The sequence below is a fragment of the Octopus bimaculoides genome, chromosome 20, assembly GCF_046866305.1.
Source record: "Octopus bimaculoides isolate indiv1 chromosome 20, ASM4686630v1, whole genome shotgun sequence".
Classification (NCBI taxonomy): Eukaryota; Metazoa; Mollusca; class Cephalopoda; order Octopoda; family Octopodidae; genus Octopus; species Octopus bimaculoides.
In genome coordinates, this window is record NC_142947.1 from 16,221,090 (window position 1) to 16,241,441 (window position 20,352).

At 37.6% G+C, this 20,352-nt stretch overlaps 1 protein-coding gene and 1 long non-coding RNA gene across 3 annotated transcripts in view; both read left to right on the top strand.

Annotated features, from left to right (window-relative positions):
• The window catches only part of LOC149131606 (uncharacterized), a 14,511-nt gene extending 3,946 nt beyond the window's left edge, over window positions 1-10,565 (top strand). The window contains exons 2-6 of one of the 2 annotated variants that reach the window (XM_089338117.1): window positions 1,232-1,537; window positions 4,637-4,939; window positions 7,758-7,796; window positions 9,288-9,410; window positions 10,326-10,565. In XM_089338117.1, coding sequence (XP_089194243.1) covers window positions 1,232-1,537; window positions 4,637-4,939; window positions 7,758-7,796; window positions 9,288-9,367 — 728 coding nt within the window. In that variant the 3' untranslated portion in view covers window positions 9,368-9,410; window positions 10,326-10,565. Of the gene's footprint in view, window positions 1-1,231; window positions 1,538-4,636; window positions 4,940-7,757; window positions 7,797-9,049; window positions 9,191-9,287; window positions 9,411-10,325 lie in introns of those variants that run through there. The other variant, XM_089338116.1, reaches the window with a different exon arrangement.
• Window positions 10,566-14,066: 3,501 nt separating this feature from the next.
• Window positions 14,067-19,745, top strand: LOC149131607 (uncharacterized). Its single transcript, XR_016237466.1, has 2 exons — window positions 14,067-14,367; window positions 19,509-19,745. It is a non-coding gene; the product is annotated as an uncharacterized LOC149131607 (long non-coding RNA).
• Window positions 19,746-20,352: the final 607 nt, after the last annotated feature.

The window sequence follows — 20,352 nt, forward strand, 5'->3', positions numbered from 1 at the left end:
CATACATACATACATACGTACATACATCTTTTAGAGGCAAAGATAATTTTAATAAACCAAGAATGTATGTATATGAATTACCCGAGAAAGCTTTTGCAAAATTACCTGGCAAGACAAGGTGACAGACACGGAGGTCTTCTCTCGAGCCGATCAGGAGGATCACCAAACGTTTGGCAAAATTTGATGCAGATGTCTGCTTGACTTTCTCTGTCATTGTCAATGTGACGATCACACGCTACACACCTTCCTTCCAAGCACTGCTGTAAATAGCAGAAGTGTGGTAGAACGTTAAAACTTAGTGCGCATGCACAGCAGAGTTGGAGGAAATCTGTGCCAAGCGTATTTGCTCTGCTTGCTTTGGCTTCGTTATTATGGCAACAATGCCCATACTTATTGATCAGACCACGTATATGCGTATGTGTGCGCACATGTGTTTTTATATGTATATATGACGTGGAAAATCCATATATATTGTTACCAGGTATATGTGTGTGCGTGTGTGAGTGTAATACCTAGAGAGAAAGAGAAAGAGAGAGAGAGAGAGAGAGAAAGAGAAAGAGTAATGAAGTGAATTTGAATTTTACGTAAGGATTTAAATATTACTCAGACATTTCCCAAGTAATTTTCGGAGTGATTGTAAAAAGGAAAAAAATTGGTGTTTCATTGTGTCCTAAATGACGACAGCAATACTGTTGTGTCGACGCCCCCAGGCGAAGAAGTAGGATCTCCTAAGACATATAAATAGAGGTAGTTCGGCCGTGGTAGGTGTGTTGAGTAGCAGTCGAGTAGCGATTGTATAGCGGTTGAGTAGAGGTCATCCGAAGGTGCTAGATAGCAGTAGGGTTGAGGCATAACAAATACACATATAACAATAAACATTTAAAAAGAGCATTACAAAACACTATGCAAAGTTTATTTGAGCACAATGCAATCCATATTCAAATTAACATCCATTTTCTCCTACTTTTTCATGGCCATCATTGTATTCTTCTTCTTCTTCTTCTTCTTCTTCTTCTTCTTCTTCTTCTTCTTCTTCTTCTTCTTCTTCTTCTTCTTCTTCCACCTCCTCTTCCTGCTCCCCTCTTCTTCTTCTTCTTCTTCTTCTTCTTCTTCTTCTTCTTCTTCTTCTTCTTCTTCTTCTTCTTCTTCTCAAGTTGTTCTGTAAATGCAGTTATGTTTTAACAACAAACACTTCCTCTGATTTATTCTTTTTTTTCTTTTTTCTACACAGTTGTTGATATCGATATATACCCTACTGAGGGTATTGATTTTGGTCTAATAACTATAATATGTAGGTATGATGAGCAAAATATCACTGAGCTTTCTCTGGTGCAAAATCAAAACCATACCATTGTGAATTTTAAATACAAAGAGAATGGTGTCAATGAGAAAACAATCGAGCAGAACAATTTCAAGTGTTCAATTCAACCTGATATAGATGAGGTTGTCTGCTTGAAGTTGCCAGGCTCTTGCGAGGATGTGGCAAACTACACATGTGAAACACCTTTAGAATCTTCAGAACCTAAACCCCTGACAGGTCAGTGTTACCAGTTTTATTTGTTTTCACTTATTAAGCCCCAATATCATTAATTTTATCCCTATTGCGTGTTTCTACTGCACTATCGGGAACACATTTGTAGCATTTGATATATGCAATATTTTACTCTGGTTTTGTATTTTCTATTGCAGAAATAATCTACTTATTGGGTACAGTAACAGTTGTACACTTTACTCGTTTTACAAATCAATTTTCCCCATTGAAATTAACTGCACTATAATTAATCCGTTCCAGGCTCCCCAAACCATCCAAAAACAATTTATTTTTTTATGAGTTTTAAGACAGAAAAGGTGTAGTTACAATTAAAATGACAATTATAAAAAAGAGAATGTAAAAGAAATATATAAACAGGTTTTATTAGCTGAATTATCTTAAAAATGGGACGATATGTGCGCGAGGAAGACGATAGAGAGGGGAGGAGAATTACTGTTCGGAAGGAGAATCTCCTTCCATTAAGACTTCATAAGGAACGACCTCTGGCATTTCCTGTTTCACTTTGCCAAATTTAGTCTTTTGGGACACACTTTCTTCACTTTTTACACTTGCAGGTTACTTCATTAGAAACATATCAAGAGAAGTTTGCTTTTTCCTGCCTCTCAAAATGTTACGAAAATGCGCCAGAGCAGTGTCATTAAATAAAGCAGTTGCATGACCTGCAGATACTTTTTCAGGATGATATTTTTCTACAAATTCAATAAAATACTGCCACATTGCCAACACTGCATTTATGCCACTCGTAGTGATAACATTCCCTGCTACACTGTCTTCCCCCGAGGAACCAATCCTTTCCACCGCATCCAAATGCTGTTGCTCCTGAATCTACAGGAGTTCATCTATCGTCAGGTCCTCTGAGTGTTCTCGACAAGATCATTTATTGGAAGGTCGTGATCCAACTCAAATAAACATTAACAGCTGTGTGACGTGAGGGGTAAGGGGACATGAAAGTGTCACCTCTGGAGTTTGCCAACTGATTCCTATGCCGATAGGTAACTGAACAGAAATTGGCAATCTATAAGTCTCTTTGAATGACCAATCACTTATCTGGAAAGGCCTTGAAATCAATGTTACCATCTGGGGACTGTCTCTGACCCAGTGATAATAAAAAGCCTCAACGGAGGTCTACAACCAAATAACTTTACTCAAAATGACACTTTGCAACAAAGCCAGTGGAGGCAAAGATGCCTCTCCCTTACTTGACAATTTATGCACCACATTGCAGAAATCACAATCTAAGTATATCTCGAAGCAAACTCTTACACTATTCTACCATTGAATTACAAATAACGCTCATCTTGTATCCTCGGGTGTCTTTACAGCTTCGAAGACTACAACTGTATTCATCTTAGCTTAGGAAAAATGACTAAATTATGGGAGTTAAGCCTCCATTAATGGGTCTTATTAATCTCCTAAGAAGTTGAAATTTTAGGAACACTACTTCATTTGTGTCTAATATCTATGGTTAAATTTTCATCAACAGTAAAAATATATGAATATTTATGAGGGTTATAGCCTCACTTAAAACCCCTCACTTTCAAACTTATACTATTTTACATATACCCTTATGCATAGAATATAATCTCCAAATTTTATAAAGACCCATACAGTACTTCTGACCTTGTTTTGGATCATGAATAATGACTAGAATTTGGGAGTTAAGGCCCCCATTATGGGGTCTTAGAATCCTCATGTGAAGCAGAAACTTTGGGAATACTTCTTGATTTGAAATTACATCAACATCAGAAATTTATGAATTTTCATGGGAGGTTGTGCACCCTTTAAGTCCCACAAATTAAAACCAAACATACTGCATTATACCTGCCCTTATGCATTGAATCTATGTTCTAAATATCCTAAGGATCCATCAGGTAATTTTGGTCCATAAAAAATGACAAAAATTTGGTGGTTAAGCCCCCATTAGGGGGGGGGTCTTAGAATAATCCAAAGAAATGGAAATTTTGGGTATATTTTAAAATTTATTTCTAATACTTAGGGGTCAAATTTCATCAAAATACGAAGCATTTGAATTTTCACGGGGAGGGGTCTGCCCCCTTCTTTATGCCCCCCTCAAAATTGTATGAAGCATACGACATTACCCTTCTCCCGAGGCTTGAATTTTGAGTTCCGAATTTCATTAGGGTCGTTCTAGGAGTTTTCGAGTCCATAAGTAACACTTGAACACGAACACAGACATTGACATTTATACTATATATATATATATATATATATATATATATATATATATCTCACCTGCGAACCCATGGAAAACAAACCTCATCCAGCTATTCTGATTATATGTCTGTGCACACGTTTGAATGTGGTGTGTGCCAGAGGGTTTGCAAATCCAATGGGGGTCTTAAAAGACATGTTAGGATCCACAATGAGCAGAACTTACTTGCAGGTATTGGTAGTGCAAATCAGAGGTGCAATCTGTGTGGGTGTTTTTTCAAAACACTGTCTGGTTTAAAAAGCCACATCAGACGCCATGAAAGGGCTAAGGTGTAGGTGCAGGAGGTGGTCAAACTCTGTTTAAGGAGTAGACAACCACCATATATATATATATATATATATATATATATATATATATATATATATATATATATATATATATATATATATATATATATATATATATATATATATATACATATATATATATACATATACACGCACACACACACACACACACACACACACACACACACACACACACACACACACACACACACACACACATATATATATATATATATATATATATATATACATATATATATATATGAATATATGTATATATCTTTATATAAGTATAAATTTGTATGAATGTATTATTCATGTGCTTGTATGGTTATTGCTATTGACTCGGCTCCACAATGCTCTACCACCGCCTTTATTAAAAAGTTATACAGTTGAACACTTAGAAGCAGTATTTCAAAGAGCTTAGCATCACAGATAGTTTGAGTGTTGTTATACACTTTGGTTGAGTATGAAGATTGTAGTTTATATCAGTGAAACCACTCAATATATTATTGTAGTTCTATTATCCTAAAATTAACAAATGTTAATTTGTTTACTTTTCAGTAAGATCTTACATGATGAATCTGGAACTTCTTAACCCACCCTTTGAAGTAAACAAGCTATCGATATTCAAATGTACAGCAAAGGTTGGTTCACCTTTTGGTCATCAAGCCTTTCTTTGGGTTGAAGACAGTCATCGTGGCAAAATTACAAATGAAGATTATGTGAATGTTTTAACTAATGACAAATGTTATGTTGTAGCAGAGTCAATTTTTGAGTACACTGTAAACAAGGACGACATTGACGTCACAACCATCTCATGTGCAGTGTTCGGTGAAACACTTAATATACCAATCATCTCCACTGGTGAGCAAATGCCCTTTATGCTACTTTGGTTTGCGTTTTTACTTTTTCTGTTAATGTTGCTGTGGCTATCTAACCTCAGATCTTTACTAATAGAAGTTGGAGATTTTGAAAGACTTATCTATGTAAGAAGTACCGTATCTGCAGTAAAGGACGATGTCACCATTATAGTATAGGATACAAAGACAAACCAAAAATGGTCTATTCCCCATCGACTAGGTGATTAGATTTCGAAGGCTTTGGTTCGATTTCGATTTCCAGATTGATTGAGAAGTATTTGCGAGGTAAATGGCCTGACTCTTTCAGAAATTCACTGTGTGAAAGCAGTCCTTGTAAGGTTGAAAGGAGCGGGGTTAATACTTTAGCGTGATTGTGATGCATCTAATGAAGAATCGACAATAGAGAACATGTGCTTCGTGTTCAATTCTTAAAATCACATTAAATTGAACATAATATTTCATTTTATTTATTTAACCAGGAACAGCTGTTATATAACACCAACATAATGTATAATTGGGGAGGGCAGATTAAGTTAAAGAAACAAGAGAATGAGATTTACCGACATAAATCCGTGGTGTTTCCCATTGTTGTTAATATTTGAAGATAGAGAAAACGACATATCCTCTTGTAGAATCTGATGTCTGTCCATTTATTTATGTTTGTTCGCCTTTAATATTTCGTCGGTAAAGTTTTAAAACATTCTATAAGTCATTTGGCAAGATTTTAACTCACCAATCGATCTGATTGGCTGAGCCACAATCGCTTGGGTTTGTTTATGACAACCATGGTAAAAAGCCGGGAAATATGAATGCGATGGTTCAAAACAGCTGTAATCTCGCTACAATGTCCATATTGCCTGACTGATGTACTTTGCCATAGAAAACATCTAATCAGAGTGAAGTGTTTGTGTTTTTGCTTTCGAAGGGACAGGTTCCGCAGACAAAGAAACTCACGACACACTACCACTTGAACCTCAGTGGAACGTCAAACTTCTGTCTGTTCCTGAGTAAGACTGGCTACAGTGCTCGTTACCTCCTTACACTTTTGATCGACTTGGTTGATGGGATCAAACCAGGCACCGAGTTCTTCAACTGGTCCGTCATTTCAGAACGATCAGAGGCACACAAAAGTTGTCAATGTAGGTAGTGAAGTCTACTATCGTTGCTGACTCATTACACTCACCGAAAGATCAAGCAAAGAAATGCCGGACAGCTGCCTGTATCATGTATCACTATAGTATCTGATACGACATGCTAGTCTCAGTCCGCCAGTGATTAGATTGTGGGTTTTTCTGTTACATCCTATTTTCACTGTTTGACTCTATCGGACAGCCTTCGATTCTTCCTTTTTTTTTAGCACACGAACACAACTTTGTCAATACAGCTTCCATATTTCATGAATAGAAATAAATGAGTGCCATTCCTGGTGCTAGCCTGTAACTTTAGCCTCTTCTAGATTACTCACTAGAGCTTATCTCAATTTATTCTTCTCTGTCATTACTGCTTTACTAAACGTTAACGATACTCATCCAACTTAACTCTTCGGAGTGTTTCACCAGGAGTTGCTGACAATTATTTCCATTAAGTATCGCTAAGCCGAATCCTGTAGTTTTGCGAGCTGATAAGCGTACATTCAGCTTCCTCTAACCGAGTCTCTCTTTACAGATCTAATCTAAATCGATCGACATCTTAGGGTAAATTTGGAAATGGCACTCGCTATGTTTTTCGAGAAGGGCCCTCTTGTTAAATGAGGAAAAAAACAATGAAAAACCTTTCTAAGCTTCTCTTGATCAGTTTCTTCCTGAAACCCTGATTTTTATAGAATAAAGTTTTAGGTCACTACATGTGCTTGTGCCAGTTTAAATAAATAGTAGTTTTCGAAAGATATTCATCGAATCCCCACCTTTGCAAGAACGATTTCGCTTCCTATGGACAACACCGCCGCCACTATAAGCAGTGTTGATGAGGAGGGGCTTGGGGTTCGGCGTCAGTGTTTTTCCCTGTGTTTAATTGTTATTGTTGATAACCCTGTTTTGACTTTTGTTTTCGTGTTGCTGGTAGTGGAGTTTCTAACCCACCATTGCTCCTGTTGATGAAATTACTGTTGTTCTTGGTGTAGTTGTTGTTATGGTTGTGGTGCTGGCAGCAGTGCGAACCCCACTCTTGCTTCTATTTGTTGAGAGTAGAAGATTTCTGAGTAGTTGTTGTTACACACATGTGTGAGGTATTTAGTACTTCTGCATTCAAGCATAACCTGCAGATGAGACCCATCTATTTTTACTTATATAAGCAAACGAGCACGTCCCTCGCAGGATCAATCGATATCGTATACATAGCACCAACATCGCCTTCGATCCACAACCTATCATCTCTGATATATACCTAGAATTAAGACACTTCGGACAAGGCTCACATTTAGTTGACATAAAAAAACTGCTTCCTGTTAGAGTCATGCATCCTCAAATACATTCCATTTTTGTGGGTTGAATAAAATGTACCTGCAATGGAATGGCCCCGTACAAACACAGAAAATCTTTTCAAATAAATCGTTATTAAAGATTTATACAAAGCAACGAAATAAAACTTATTGATTGAATTTCAGTTCAAGATCGAAATTTGATTGTACCTTTCGATTGTAGCTCTAGTGACACACACACACACACACACACACACACACACACACACACACACACACACACACACACACACACATATTTTGCTTTGATTTCACTTTCCAGTTTGGAAGAAAAAACTGTATTAAAACATCAAGTATTGTGTTTCGAAATACTATTTTGTTTTTAATTGATTATATTTTATTCTAGGAAAACTGCAGCCACCAATCAGACAAAAAGATAATGCAGGTATCCTTTATATTTTAACTTTTGCTACTTTCACTTATTTCCCTGTGGCCATGCTAGGTCATTACTCTAAAGGGTCTTCGTCGAACAAATCGACACCAGTACTTATTGTAACGGTCTCTACTGACGAACTGAAAAGCTACGGGTATGTAAACAAACCAAATACTGGTTCTCAAGTGGTTGTGGGGAACGAACGATAAGAAACATACATACACGCTCGCTCTCTTTATCTCATTCTCTCTCTCTCTCTCTCTCTCTCTCTCTCTCTATATATATATATATATATATATATATATATATATATATATATATATATACATATATATATATTAGTATCATATTAACGATAATAACATATCCACTCCATTACCCAATATACAACTCCCTATATTTCTGACTCACGGATATTTAGACGACAATGTGTTTCTGCTTAAGAGCGTCTGATGTGGATTGTTACGCACGTTTTTAGTATTATTATAGTCCGTCTAACGGCTGAAGTCATCTGAACTTCTTCTAGGTTTAATTTACTGACCAGTTTTTGTTTCAATCTCTCTAGGTTTAATTTCATTCTCTCACACTACACAGCTCTTCAACACAGCCCTCACAATTCTCCACTGTAATCATTGAATCAACCCCTTCTTCGACGCCAGTCTTACATCTAAGTGACAAGTTTCACGGACTTGCAATATTCAGTAAGTTATATGTTTGTAGCGTGTCCTGTTTATGGTCGCCGATACAAAGAACCAAGAAAATACTGGACCGACTTACCCTAAAATAATCAACCTCTCACAACGGAATCTTATGGAAAGGGAAATAAAAATTCTACAATATGGTCTAAAATTCTCTCCAACACAACGGACTTTATAAAAGATACCTATTTTACTATCAGGCGCTCACAGCCCTCTGTCAGCCAGATAATTTGGTCTGTGTATGTTACAGCAAGACATTCTATAGAAAATTAGTGGTCCGTAAAAGTGACAACGACCTCAAGGAAATTCTGGGTGCCGATGATGACCAACTGGCTCGTCTTTTCCGAAGCTGGGTTCTATGAATAATTAATAGAAATCCCTTGCCTAGCAGTGCAAAAGAATGACTTTGGTGAACAGGGTGACTCGGGATGTGTGGAGATTCCGAATTATTCCTGGGTCGCATTTCCCTTTTATTGTGGAATTTTGTTCTGATTTTCTTGATAATGTTTATTTATTGTTTATACGTGTTTATATAAATCCCTAATATCCTTAATTTTTTTTTCTGAGGCGGCGAGCTGGCAAAATCGTTGGAGGCTGGAAAAAATGTTTGGAGGCATTTTGTGTGGCTTTACTTCCTGAGTTCAAATTCCGCCGAAATTGACTTTGTTATCCATTCTTTCTGAATCAATAAAATAAGTACCAATCAATTACTGGAGTCGAACTATTCGATTTTCCCATCTTCTGAAATTTCTGACATTATACCAAATTTAGGAAGGAATATTATATCTTTTTTCCTCTATTACAGATAAATTGAATGGTGCGGATATGATTACTAAAATTTTAACTTTTGCCGCAATCCTGCTTTTTATGGGCAATTTTCCTTAAGGGTCGTGCAAAAAAGAAAACAAAAAATAACAGAAACAACTCGGTTAGTATCATATATACTCTTGACCCTCGTCTGCGTGTGTATAAATCATGATGTATCTATGCACGTTGACACGTGTGGGTACATACATAATACATACATACATACATACACATATAATATATATATATATATATATATATATATATATATATATATATATATATATATATATACATAGATGTGAGACTCTGCGTGTGTGTGTGTGTGTGTGTGTGTGTATACAATTATCGATTCCATGGTTTCATTTATTTATGAGTTGATTTCTTAATTTCACCGAAGTATGAATATCTGTAATAGTCACACTTGCTTCACCCACTGGACTACGACCATGCTTGGTTACCACCTTGAAATGTCAAACAAATAGACCCCACCACTTATTTTTATATCTGGTACTTATTTTGTCGGCCACATTTGCCGAACCACTAAGCTATGGGGCCTTATTCCAGCAACACGTCTTGTGAAGCGGGGTATTAGGGTCAAATACATCCACCCATCCATCCATCTATGCATACATAGAAACATACATACATACTTACAAAGCTACCGACCCACATACCTGCGTACCTACCTACTTACCTACAAATCTATCTATCTACCTTCCTACAAACCTACCAACATACCTACCTACCTTCCTATACACACTCACACATTCATGCATACATACACACACATACAAACATGCATACATACATACATACATACGTACATCTGGGCATACACTAACACAAAATACTGCACACACACACATATGCACAAATACCTAGTTGATGTTGATAGAAGTTCCAATAAAGGAGCCTTGAATCTATGTTAGAGTCCGGCTCTTTCTCTATGGACAAGAAATACAGAAATGAAACTGATTGATAACATACATATATATCGTTTCTCTCTAAATTGACAAAACTTTATTTTTTTCAGCTTACTGCCTGATTCAGCGAATCTTTCAAGTAACAGCCAACTCACGTTTACCCCGGAAATAAATATTTGACGCTACACTATACATTGAGTGCTTTTTCCAGTTACCGCTCGTTGTTTTCTGATGCTGAAAATATTATATGAATATGTGTGATTGTATGTGTGCGATATATATATGCGTGTACATACGTGCCCATACATATGCATCTAAATAGATATAATAAAACAAATTTTCACCTATAAGTACATAGTCTCTATCTTTTTTCCAACTAGAATCTACTTTTCCTAAATTAGGGAAAGCATTGTAGGCATGGTGTAGCAAAACTAGAAAGTTATATGAAAATGTCGTTTAAATTCTTCGCAAAGTTTAGCCTATCAGTCACAATAGAAACGAATTACAGATCTGCTCCTTTTCTACATGTTCCTGGCTGAAATGTTAGATTATATGCTCCTTACCATAAACCAAACGAGAATCTTAGGAACGTTAAAACATACTCAAATTATCCCTCTGCAATTATAACCTCTATAGTTAATAGCGTTTCGTATAGAATGCCGAGATAGCCATTCATGTAGCGTGGCGCCAATTCATAACAGCTGGCAATATGACTGCTGAGGAAATATGATTGTCGTTTTCCTATTGGTTGAAAACTGCTCATATTTGAATTCTGAAAATTAGTAAAAGAATATTTTTATGCAATTTCAATTCTTAAAAGTCAAGTTGAGAAGTTATAGAAACCCTGGATTTTGGGGAAAACTTTAGTGTCTGTGGTTGTCTAAATGAATCCACGTCACTCAAATCCAGAGTAATGGTTATTGCCATGAGAAATACTCTTTAAAAGTCCGACACCTATTTTGGTTGTCGTATTTCATTAGCTAGAAAAATGATATACATATAAATGTATATAAATAAACTATATTTCTTCGCAACCTGTTTAACATATTTAATTCTGTTTAATAATCTGTAACGTTTTGTTTTTATAGCGGTACGTAATAAGGACACGATTTTCAATATACATTTGCATAAGACGTATAGGTGTAAATTAGCGTCTGTACAAGACTTACGCTAACATGGCGTACATTTTAACTTGAGAGATAATACTTATTGATATCCTTTACAAGTTAAGGATCAGCTTTATCAATATCAACTTCCACTCAAGACAATTAAAATATACACTCGTAAATGAGTATAAAATAAGCAGCCTTAAAATAACGATTATTTTAACTGCTATAACTGTTGTAGAAAAACTGGTGACTACCAATAAAACTGTTATAAAACTTTTTTTTGAAGGTTTAAGAGAAGATTTTAATGATATGTCAACATGTATGTCTGTGTGTGTGAGTGCGACATAGAAACATAATAGACAGGCCGTCATGTAAACAAAGTGTATGTGTATACAAACATGGATTTATGTGTGTGCGAGAAATACAGAGCATAGAAAAGAGTCTTAGAAAAGGACGTTAGAAGAAAGTCCAGACACAAGGATGATAAATACCAGTTCATATTCAAGGTATACAGTGGTTGAGGTGCTGTAACAAGAACTTGAGGCCTCGTAGCAGAGCTGGAGGAGAGGCACATGTCGTGAGAGGTTGTGGCTTCAATGCTGCTGCCGGTTACTTGGTACAAGAGTTCTTACAGGTTGTATTCGCTGTTAACCATGGTGAAGTAATTCACAAAGTGTTGTGATAGAACCTGTGCGAGTGCTGTTGGTAGTGTGCACGTAGAGAGGTTGGTGTAGACGCTAAGAAGCTGGAGGCGACGAAGGTGGAGTCTGTCGTAAGCTGACATTCCAAAGACTGGGGCAGTTTGAATGGGAAACGATGCCCCACCCAATATATTCGCCGGACATGGCCCATCTGCTTATCATTTATTCCGTGGTCTTTCAAGATCGTTTAGACGGAAAAAATATGAATTCTGTAGATGAGGTCAGAACAGTACTGGGGGAGTATTTTCCGTCACAGACAGGTGACTTTTAGAAGAGGGGCCTTGCAAGCCCACCAGATAGATGGAAGAGAATTGTAGAAAATGAAGGAGAGTATATTTTAGATTAAAAAATAACTTTATCTTACATTTACACACACATACACACACGCACACACGCACTCACACGCGCACTCACACACACCCACATATCTATACATATACATATATGCTGGAGGACTTAGAAATTTCTGGTTTGGTGACCGAGTGCGCAGGTAGATTACCAGGGTAAGTTGAAATCTAAACCGTGGCGAAGAGAACTGACATACGAGATGAAGACCTCTAACAGAAAATCCTGAGATATGTCGTTCGTGGAATCTGTGGAAAATATTTGCAACAACTTTCTGCTATTAGTATTTTCAAATAGGCTGGCTGTACTACACGCCCTTCGCCACTTAAAACCATCTGGCTATCATATTCACTAATAATACATTACATATACACGACGAAATGACGGTAGAATCTGCTTTTTCGCTTTTTCACTCTCACCGTCTTTCTCTCCTTCTGCGTGCGCGCGTACACACACACACACAATATATATTGTAGCCCACTGTGCCGATTTCCTTAATGTGCTTGTACACCCAATCCAATGTAGAGTAGTTCAGTAGATAAAATTCGTCCACCAAGCATCTAAAATGAGTGGCAGCAGTTTGAACATATGCAGGATGGGACAGACAACAGCTAAATGTGTGGCTGATAATCGAATAAAAGCAATCACAGCACTCAACGTTGCCTATGGATTTGCCAGGTGAAGCTTCATCGATGTTAGGTAACCCTGGGTTACCAAATACAATTGTTACAGGAACTGGGAATGCAGTACAAAGGATCCAGTGAAGAAGAACAGCAACCCATTAAGATATTCTTAGGAAGAATGTCATGGAATTCGTAGAGAAAGGGGCCAGAGTAATACAGCTTTCGTTTCCGACCTATTTAACTCTACCAAGAAGCTGCTCGTGATGTGGGTTTCTCGAATGCTTGGTGGGTGAAGTATATACTTTTTATTCTCGACTGCCTGGGTGACCCTGCAGTAAAAAAGGAGCATGGACAAGGTATAAACCTGATAAACCTTACATCGCCAACGATTGAGTTTTACATGAAGCAATTGAGCATGAAGAAAGTTCAGGATGTTGTTAAGGCAGTAAGTTTAGCCTCTGCTACCGGGGCTCTTTGCAGTAGCCTACTGAAAGCCAATAAGGAAAAATATTAAGATATTTCAACAAATAAAGAAAATGTGCCGCTTAAATCATACTATCTTTGCATTCTGTCTCTTTCTCTCTCTCTCTCTCTCTCTCCCTCTCTCTCCCCCTCTCTCTCTCTCTCTCTCTCCCTCCCCCACTCTCTCTCTCTCTCTCTCTCTCTCTCTCTCTCTTTCTTTTTCTCGTTCGCTCTCACTTTTCCTCTTGGTGTTTGTTATATTCTTTCATTCTATCACTTCCTTGTCGATTTTCTCACGTTCACTTCTTTATTTTCCCCTCTCTTCCTTCTCACGTATTCTTAGTCGCCGTCTCTTTCCTAATCACTTTACTTTTCCCCTCACTCATTCACTCAGTATGTTGAAATTCACTCTCTGTCTTGTGGTGTGTGTGTGTGTGCCTGTGCCGGCGCGCGTGTTGCGTGAGCGTGTGTTTGTGTGTAGGCGCGCGTGAGTATCTCGTACTTAGTTTCTTTCAAACTGTTTATATATATATATATATATATATATATATATATATATATATATATTCTACCTGTCTACTTCTCGAAGCCGAAAGAGAGCGAGTAAGAGAGAAAGAGAGAGAGAGAGAAAGAGAAAGAAGGAGAAAGTAAGAGAAAATGAAACAATGTCAGCTTCACTCACACTTCGAATTGCACTCCCTCTCTCATTCACACTTACATATATTGTACTTTTGTCTCTGTTTTTGCTGTTTGACTATTTCGACTTCACATTTCGAATCAGACACGTCTTTTCGTTGATTTGTGTTGCTGGGAGCCGAAGATCATTTCCCTTTCTGCTTAATACCTACCTGTTAAGATCAGGGATGTTATTAGTTATATTGATATTGATGGTGGTTTCTTACAATTCAGCCCGTAAGTTAAGATTCTAGAAAATATTTTCCTTTCAGCTCCGACACTCTACCTTTCTCTGTTAGATCTCATACTTACATTAATGGGTGCCTGTGCTTACTATATTGTTCTATCTCCCCCTATTTGCCCTTTTTCACTCGCATTTTCTTCTGCACACACACACACACACACACACACACACACACACACACACACACACACATACACATTAATGGGTCTCCGTTCATGACGAGGCAATCATCAAAGGGGACAACCAAGGCTGCTATTCTCGTATTGTTTCGTAAGAGATGTGATACTTTCTCCACAAGAAGCACTGTGCATACAAATATACATATATACGTGTTCGTGATTAATTTGGAGAATTTTTGTCTCATCTTTTCGGGAATTGCTTGATGTATTGGTGAACAGTTAATGGTATAGGAAAATATAAAGATGAAAATTCTGGTTGAGAAGAAGTTAGTTGACATGGTAGACTGAAGCCGTGTGAATACTGGAAAAGAGATGCCTGTATCATGTTGATTTGCGACGGGTATCAAAATGTCGACATCATGACTGCTATCAGTGCTTTGTGAACACTGTAAAGATTGTAAAACGTAACATGAATTTCATGAAAACCAAGTTCCCCCAAAATGTTATGGCTTTGGGTGTGTAAGGTTTTTGCATGTGCCTCCAGTGAGGGTGAACTCACTGAACTGAGCCTTAGGCCTTGAACTGATCCGTAGGTTTTGAACTGAACCTTGGGCTTTGAACTGAGCCCTAGGCTCAATTCAGACGGTTAGGTGAAGCTGCTGGAGTTTGTTGTCAAACCGTGTCTGGAGAAGGTTGCTGCTGGAAGGCTATATGTATGGCAGCAGGATTCGGCTCTTTGTCATACTTCCGGAAAAAGGTCAGAGGTGGTAGTCGGAGAATTTCTATGATTTCACCAGTCTCAGTTTCTGGCCTCTTAATTCTCCCAGTTGTAATCTCATGGAATACTATGTGTGGGATATAGTTGAAAAAGAAATCAGCCGCTTTTACCTGCTGCGACGAGGCTGAGCGCGTGGTCAAGTTCGGAAAGATGTTCGAAGATCTTCCTAGGGACGCAGTGAGGAACGCATGCGCCACACCCCGGAGCCGTCGTGAGGTCGTGGTGGAAGCTGAAGCAGCTACCTTAATTAAACTGTTATCTCCCAGCCTTAGTCTAGTTGATATTTTCTGTTTTAAACTACATTTACTTTTGAAAACAATATTGTGTTTTCATTTTGTGCCAACTGTTAAGTTTATTCCAAACAGCCTAAAATGTATGTTTGTTTGTGTGTGTGTGTGCATGTGTGCGTGCGTGTGTGTGGATATATATATATACACGCATATATTTTTATTAATATTTGGCAGAATTAACAGACTCAAGAGACGTGAGTTTCGTGCGTTGGCATTTATCAAATTGGATTGGTCACTCAGTTGCTTCTGCTAAATATTAATAAAAATACACAGATACTCATATTTTGAGTTCTATTTTCCTGTTTGCAACAGCATACCTGTACATACATACATACATACATACAAACATACGTACATGCATACATACATACATACATACGTACATACGTACGTACGTACGTACGTATGTATGTGTATGTATTTATATATATATATTTATATATATTTACATATATATATATGTATACAAATGAATAGTGTGTGTGTGTGTGTGTGTGTGTGTGTGTGTGTGTGTGTGTGTGTGTGTGCGTACTATGTTGTTTGCAGGTAGTAATTCAAATGAGATAGAAATATGTAGTTAATACGTATAGAAGAGTAAATATAAAATTATTAAAGTCGACTTCATATTTTTTCTAATTCATATTCCTTTCACTCAAGTAGCGTTCAACACGTCCATTTCGAACGTAGAATATTTTTGACTTTACATGCTAACGGATTCATCGTTTTAGATCAGTGTTACGCGACGGAGTGTTCTGAAGCTTTGCATCCAAACATACATACATACATAGCCCACAATGTGTTTGCAGTACCAGTACTCATACCGACATTCGGGATACTTGACTGGACGATCGATGAAATCCGAGCCTTTGATGTGAAGACCCGAAAAATACTAACGAGCACGAACAACTTTCACATCAATAGCGATGTAGACCGCCTATACCTAAAACGAAATAAAGGAGGGAGGGGCCTAACATCAATTCAGACTGCCTTTGAATGCCGTGTCATATCTCTTCGACATCATCTCATAACCACCAAGTGTCGAAGTGCACCCCTTGATGAAGTCTGCAGACATGAGGTAAATACCATCATGAGATTGGGAAGGCAACTACTTGACAAGCATTCCCTATTCGACAACCCTGAACTCTTACCCAAAGAAATTGCAAGACTCTACCGTAACATAACATCAGAGGAGAGGATGAATGCATTCCAGCAGAAGACCATGCATGGATACGCTAACAGAAAGCTCCAGGGTGATAACAACATTGACAACCAGAGCAGTCTATCGTGGACAAACAATCGGGTCACCAACTCTCAATTTGAAGGGTATGCCTTTGCTATTCAAGAACAAGAAATAGCAACCAAATTCCTAATAAACAAACGGGACAGAGAGGCGAGCAAAGCACCACAATGTAATAATCGATGCAGACTCTGTGGAATCAGTATCGAAGATATCACCCACATCATTAGCAGCTGTCCAAAAATGTCATCACGGTATTATCTACCCATGAGAAATGATGTTGTGGCCAAGACACTGTACAATGAAATCCGCCGACAGGATAACCCCGAGGCTAAGGAGATGAAAACCCATAATGAGGTAGAGGCCATTACCACTCGCAATATGAAAGAGTATTGGTGGAATGTCCCAATAAAAAACCTCAATAAAGTGCAGACATAATAGACCGGATATAGTAATCTGGGACAGAGAAGAGAAACTCTGTACAGTAGTAGAAATCAGCTGTCCTGCGGATGTCAACATCCCACTAAAGATTAGAGAAAAAGAGAACAACTACGCCGAGCTACTAAGAAATTTACAGATACTCCACCCAGACTACAAGTTCAGATTCATACCCGTGATTGTTAGGGCATTGGGATATGTAACGAACTGTCTCAACAAAAACCTGGAAAAATTAGGGTTCTCAAAACCTGAAAGAAAAAGGCTGATTAGAAGACTACAGATTCAAACCATCAATGGAATTGTAAAGATATGTAAAACTTTCCAAAAATTTAGCACATAAATACATATGCATGCATCTAGACATAAAAACGCATCCATAAAACAAACATACAAATCTGCGCATACACTAACACCAAATACTGCACACACACATATGCACAAATACCTAGATGATGTTGATAAAAGTTCCAATGAAGGAGTCTTGAATCTATGTTAGAGTCCGGCTCTTTCTCTATGGACAAGAAATACAGAAATGAAACTGATTGATAACATACATACATACATACATACATATATGACATCCTTTAGAGGCAGCGATAATTTTAATAAACCAAGAATGTATGTATATGAATTACCCGAGAAAGCTTTTGCAAAATTACCTGGCAACACCAGATGCCAGACACGGAGGTCTTCTCTCGAGCTGATCTGCCAAGCAATTGCATACTTCTGAGGAGAGCGCAAGACAGATGAACAAACCATTTTTTTTAATGCCTGACACGCTTCTCCACAAGAGACTGTTTTACAGTGAACTGTTGGAAGGTAAGCACACGCAAGGTGGACAGAAAATGCGCTTCAAGGACACTTTTGAGATCAACCCCGATACTTCGGAAACGCATGGTAGGAAAATCATGTACAGTCGGTTTGCAACAGATACGAACGTCAAGACAGATATTGAAGACCGGTGGTAATGGATACGGAGGAGTGACCTGAAGATAGAGGCAGAAGCGCTTATATGCGCACCGCAAGAACAAGGACGGAGTATGTGAAGTGCAGAATTGACAACACAGGTGAGTGCGACAAATGCAGAATGTGTTTGCTGAGGGGTGAAACGGTGTGAGGGCTGGTACATTGTTAGCGAATGTCCGAAATTGGCACAAAACGATTACAAAAGACGATATAACAATATAGCAAGAATGTATCATTGGGAGCCCTGTGGAAATGCCGGCCGACAAAAAGATAGAGATGATATGACGAAATCCCTGAGGGAGTTATCGAGAATGTAGACTACAAAATCCTGTAGGATGCAATGGTTCAGTGTGACCATTTGATCAGACATCGGAAAGCTGACATTGTTGTGGTGAGGAAAAAAGAAACAGTCTTGCATGATAATCAACTTAGCATATCCCGGTAGCAACAGGGTGAAAGACAAATAGGAAAAACTCAACAGTTATGACGATTTGAAGTGGGAAATACGCAAGTTATGGGGAAGAAGAGAGTGGACATGATGCCAGTAATAACTTGCGCGTTTGGATGTATCAACACACAACTACCAACATGGCCCAAAAAGATTGGTACAAATGTAAAGATAGAACACCAACAAAATTCATCATTGTTTGGAAATGTAATAGTACTCCACAGGATTCTTGAAGCATGATCAGTAAAGTGTCACCGTAGTCTACTGGCTGTGGAAATCTGACACTTTCCATCATACCTAGCAAAATAGGCAGAGAGTTTTATTCAAACAATAATAATAATTACAAATGGCATTGTCAATGAAAATTGCCACAATTGGCCCAGACACCTACCTGTAAAACTCCGAGGACTGGATGTAAAAACGTCTCAAAACATGAAAACAAGAAAGCATCATACTCAGTAACAAAATAGGAAAAGGAATATCTAAGTGAATTTCGAATACAACGAATTCATTTTTCGTTACCTGAAGTCAATTTCAGAGTGGTCGTACACTGTAAGCACGTAGCAAATACATTCCTTTAACTCTACAAGAAGGTATTATGTTGCTATCTTTGAACGTACCAATCATACTGCTCTCCGAAAAAATAGCTCCCTTTGATATTGAATAAAATAAACTTGCAGAGAAGTTTCAACGTTCTCCTTCAATTTTCTTACACCATTTATGTGGCTATTTCTGACAAGAAATTTCGCTTTCATGTAAAACAACTATATTTTGTAGTCATTATCTGTAATCTACTTCCAAAACACTTCTATTTTGCATCGTTTCTCTCTAAATTGAAAAAAACTTTATTTTTTTCAGCTTACTGCCTGATTCAGCGAATCTTTCAAGTAACAGCCAACTCACGTTTTTCCCGGAAATAAAATATTTGACGCTACTCTATACATTGAGTGCTTTCTCCAGTTACGGCTCGGTGTTTTCTGATGCTGAAAACATTATATGAATGTGTGTGATTGTATGTGTGCAATATATATATGTACATACGTGCCCATGCATATGCATCTAAATAGATATAATAAAACAAATTTTCACCTATAAGTACATAGTCTCTATCTTTTTTCCAACTAGAATCTACTTTTCCCAAATTAAGGAAAACATATATAGGAATGACACTCTCTTTTACATTGATAGGGGTGGTGTAGCAAAACTAGAAAGTTATAGGAAAATGTCGCTTAAATTCTTCGCAAAGTTTGTTCTATCAGTCACAATGGAAACCAATTAAAGATCAGTTCCTTTTCTACATGTACCAGGCTGAAATGTTAAGATTATATGCACCTTACCATAAACCAAACGAGAATCTTAAGAACGTTAAAATATTCTCAAATCATCCCTCTGCCATTATAACCTCTATAGTTAATAGCGTTTTGCATAGAATGTCGAAATTGTCTGCGACCATTGAAGTCTTCGTGTCGAATTCAGGTTATTATAAGAAAGCATTGGATAGAGTGAGAGCTACAAAATATAGTTACATCCAAATTAGTGAATTAGTGTACAATCCATCTTGCATGAACTCATGAACTCTACAGTATGACCATCATAATTGTAATGTCCCACAATTGGTAGACAAAAGTAGTAGGTCTTGATGGGGAATTAATGAGGATATAATAAACAGTAAGTATGGTTGGAGAAATAGGGTTATAAATGA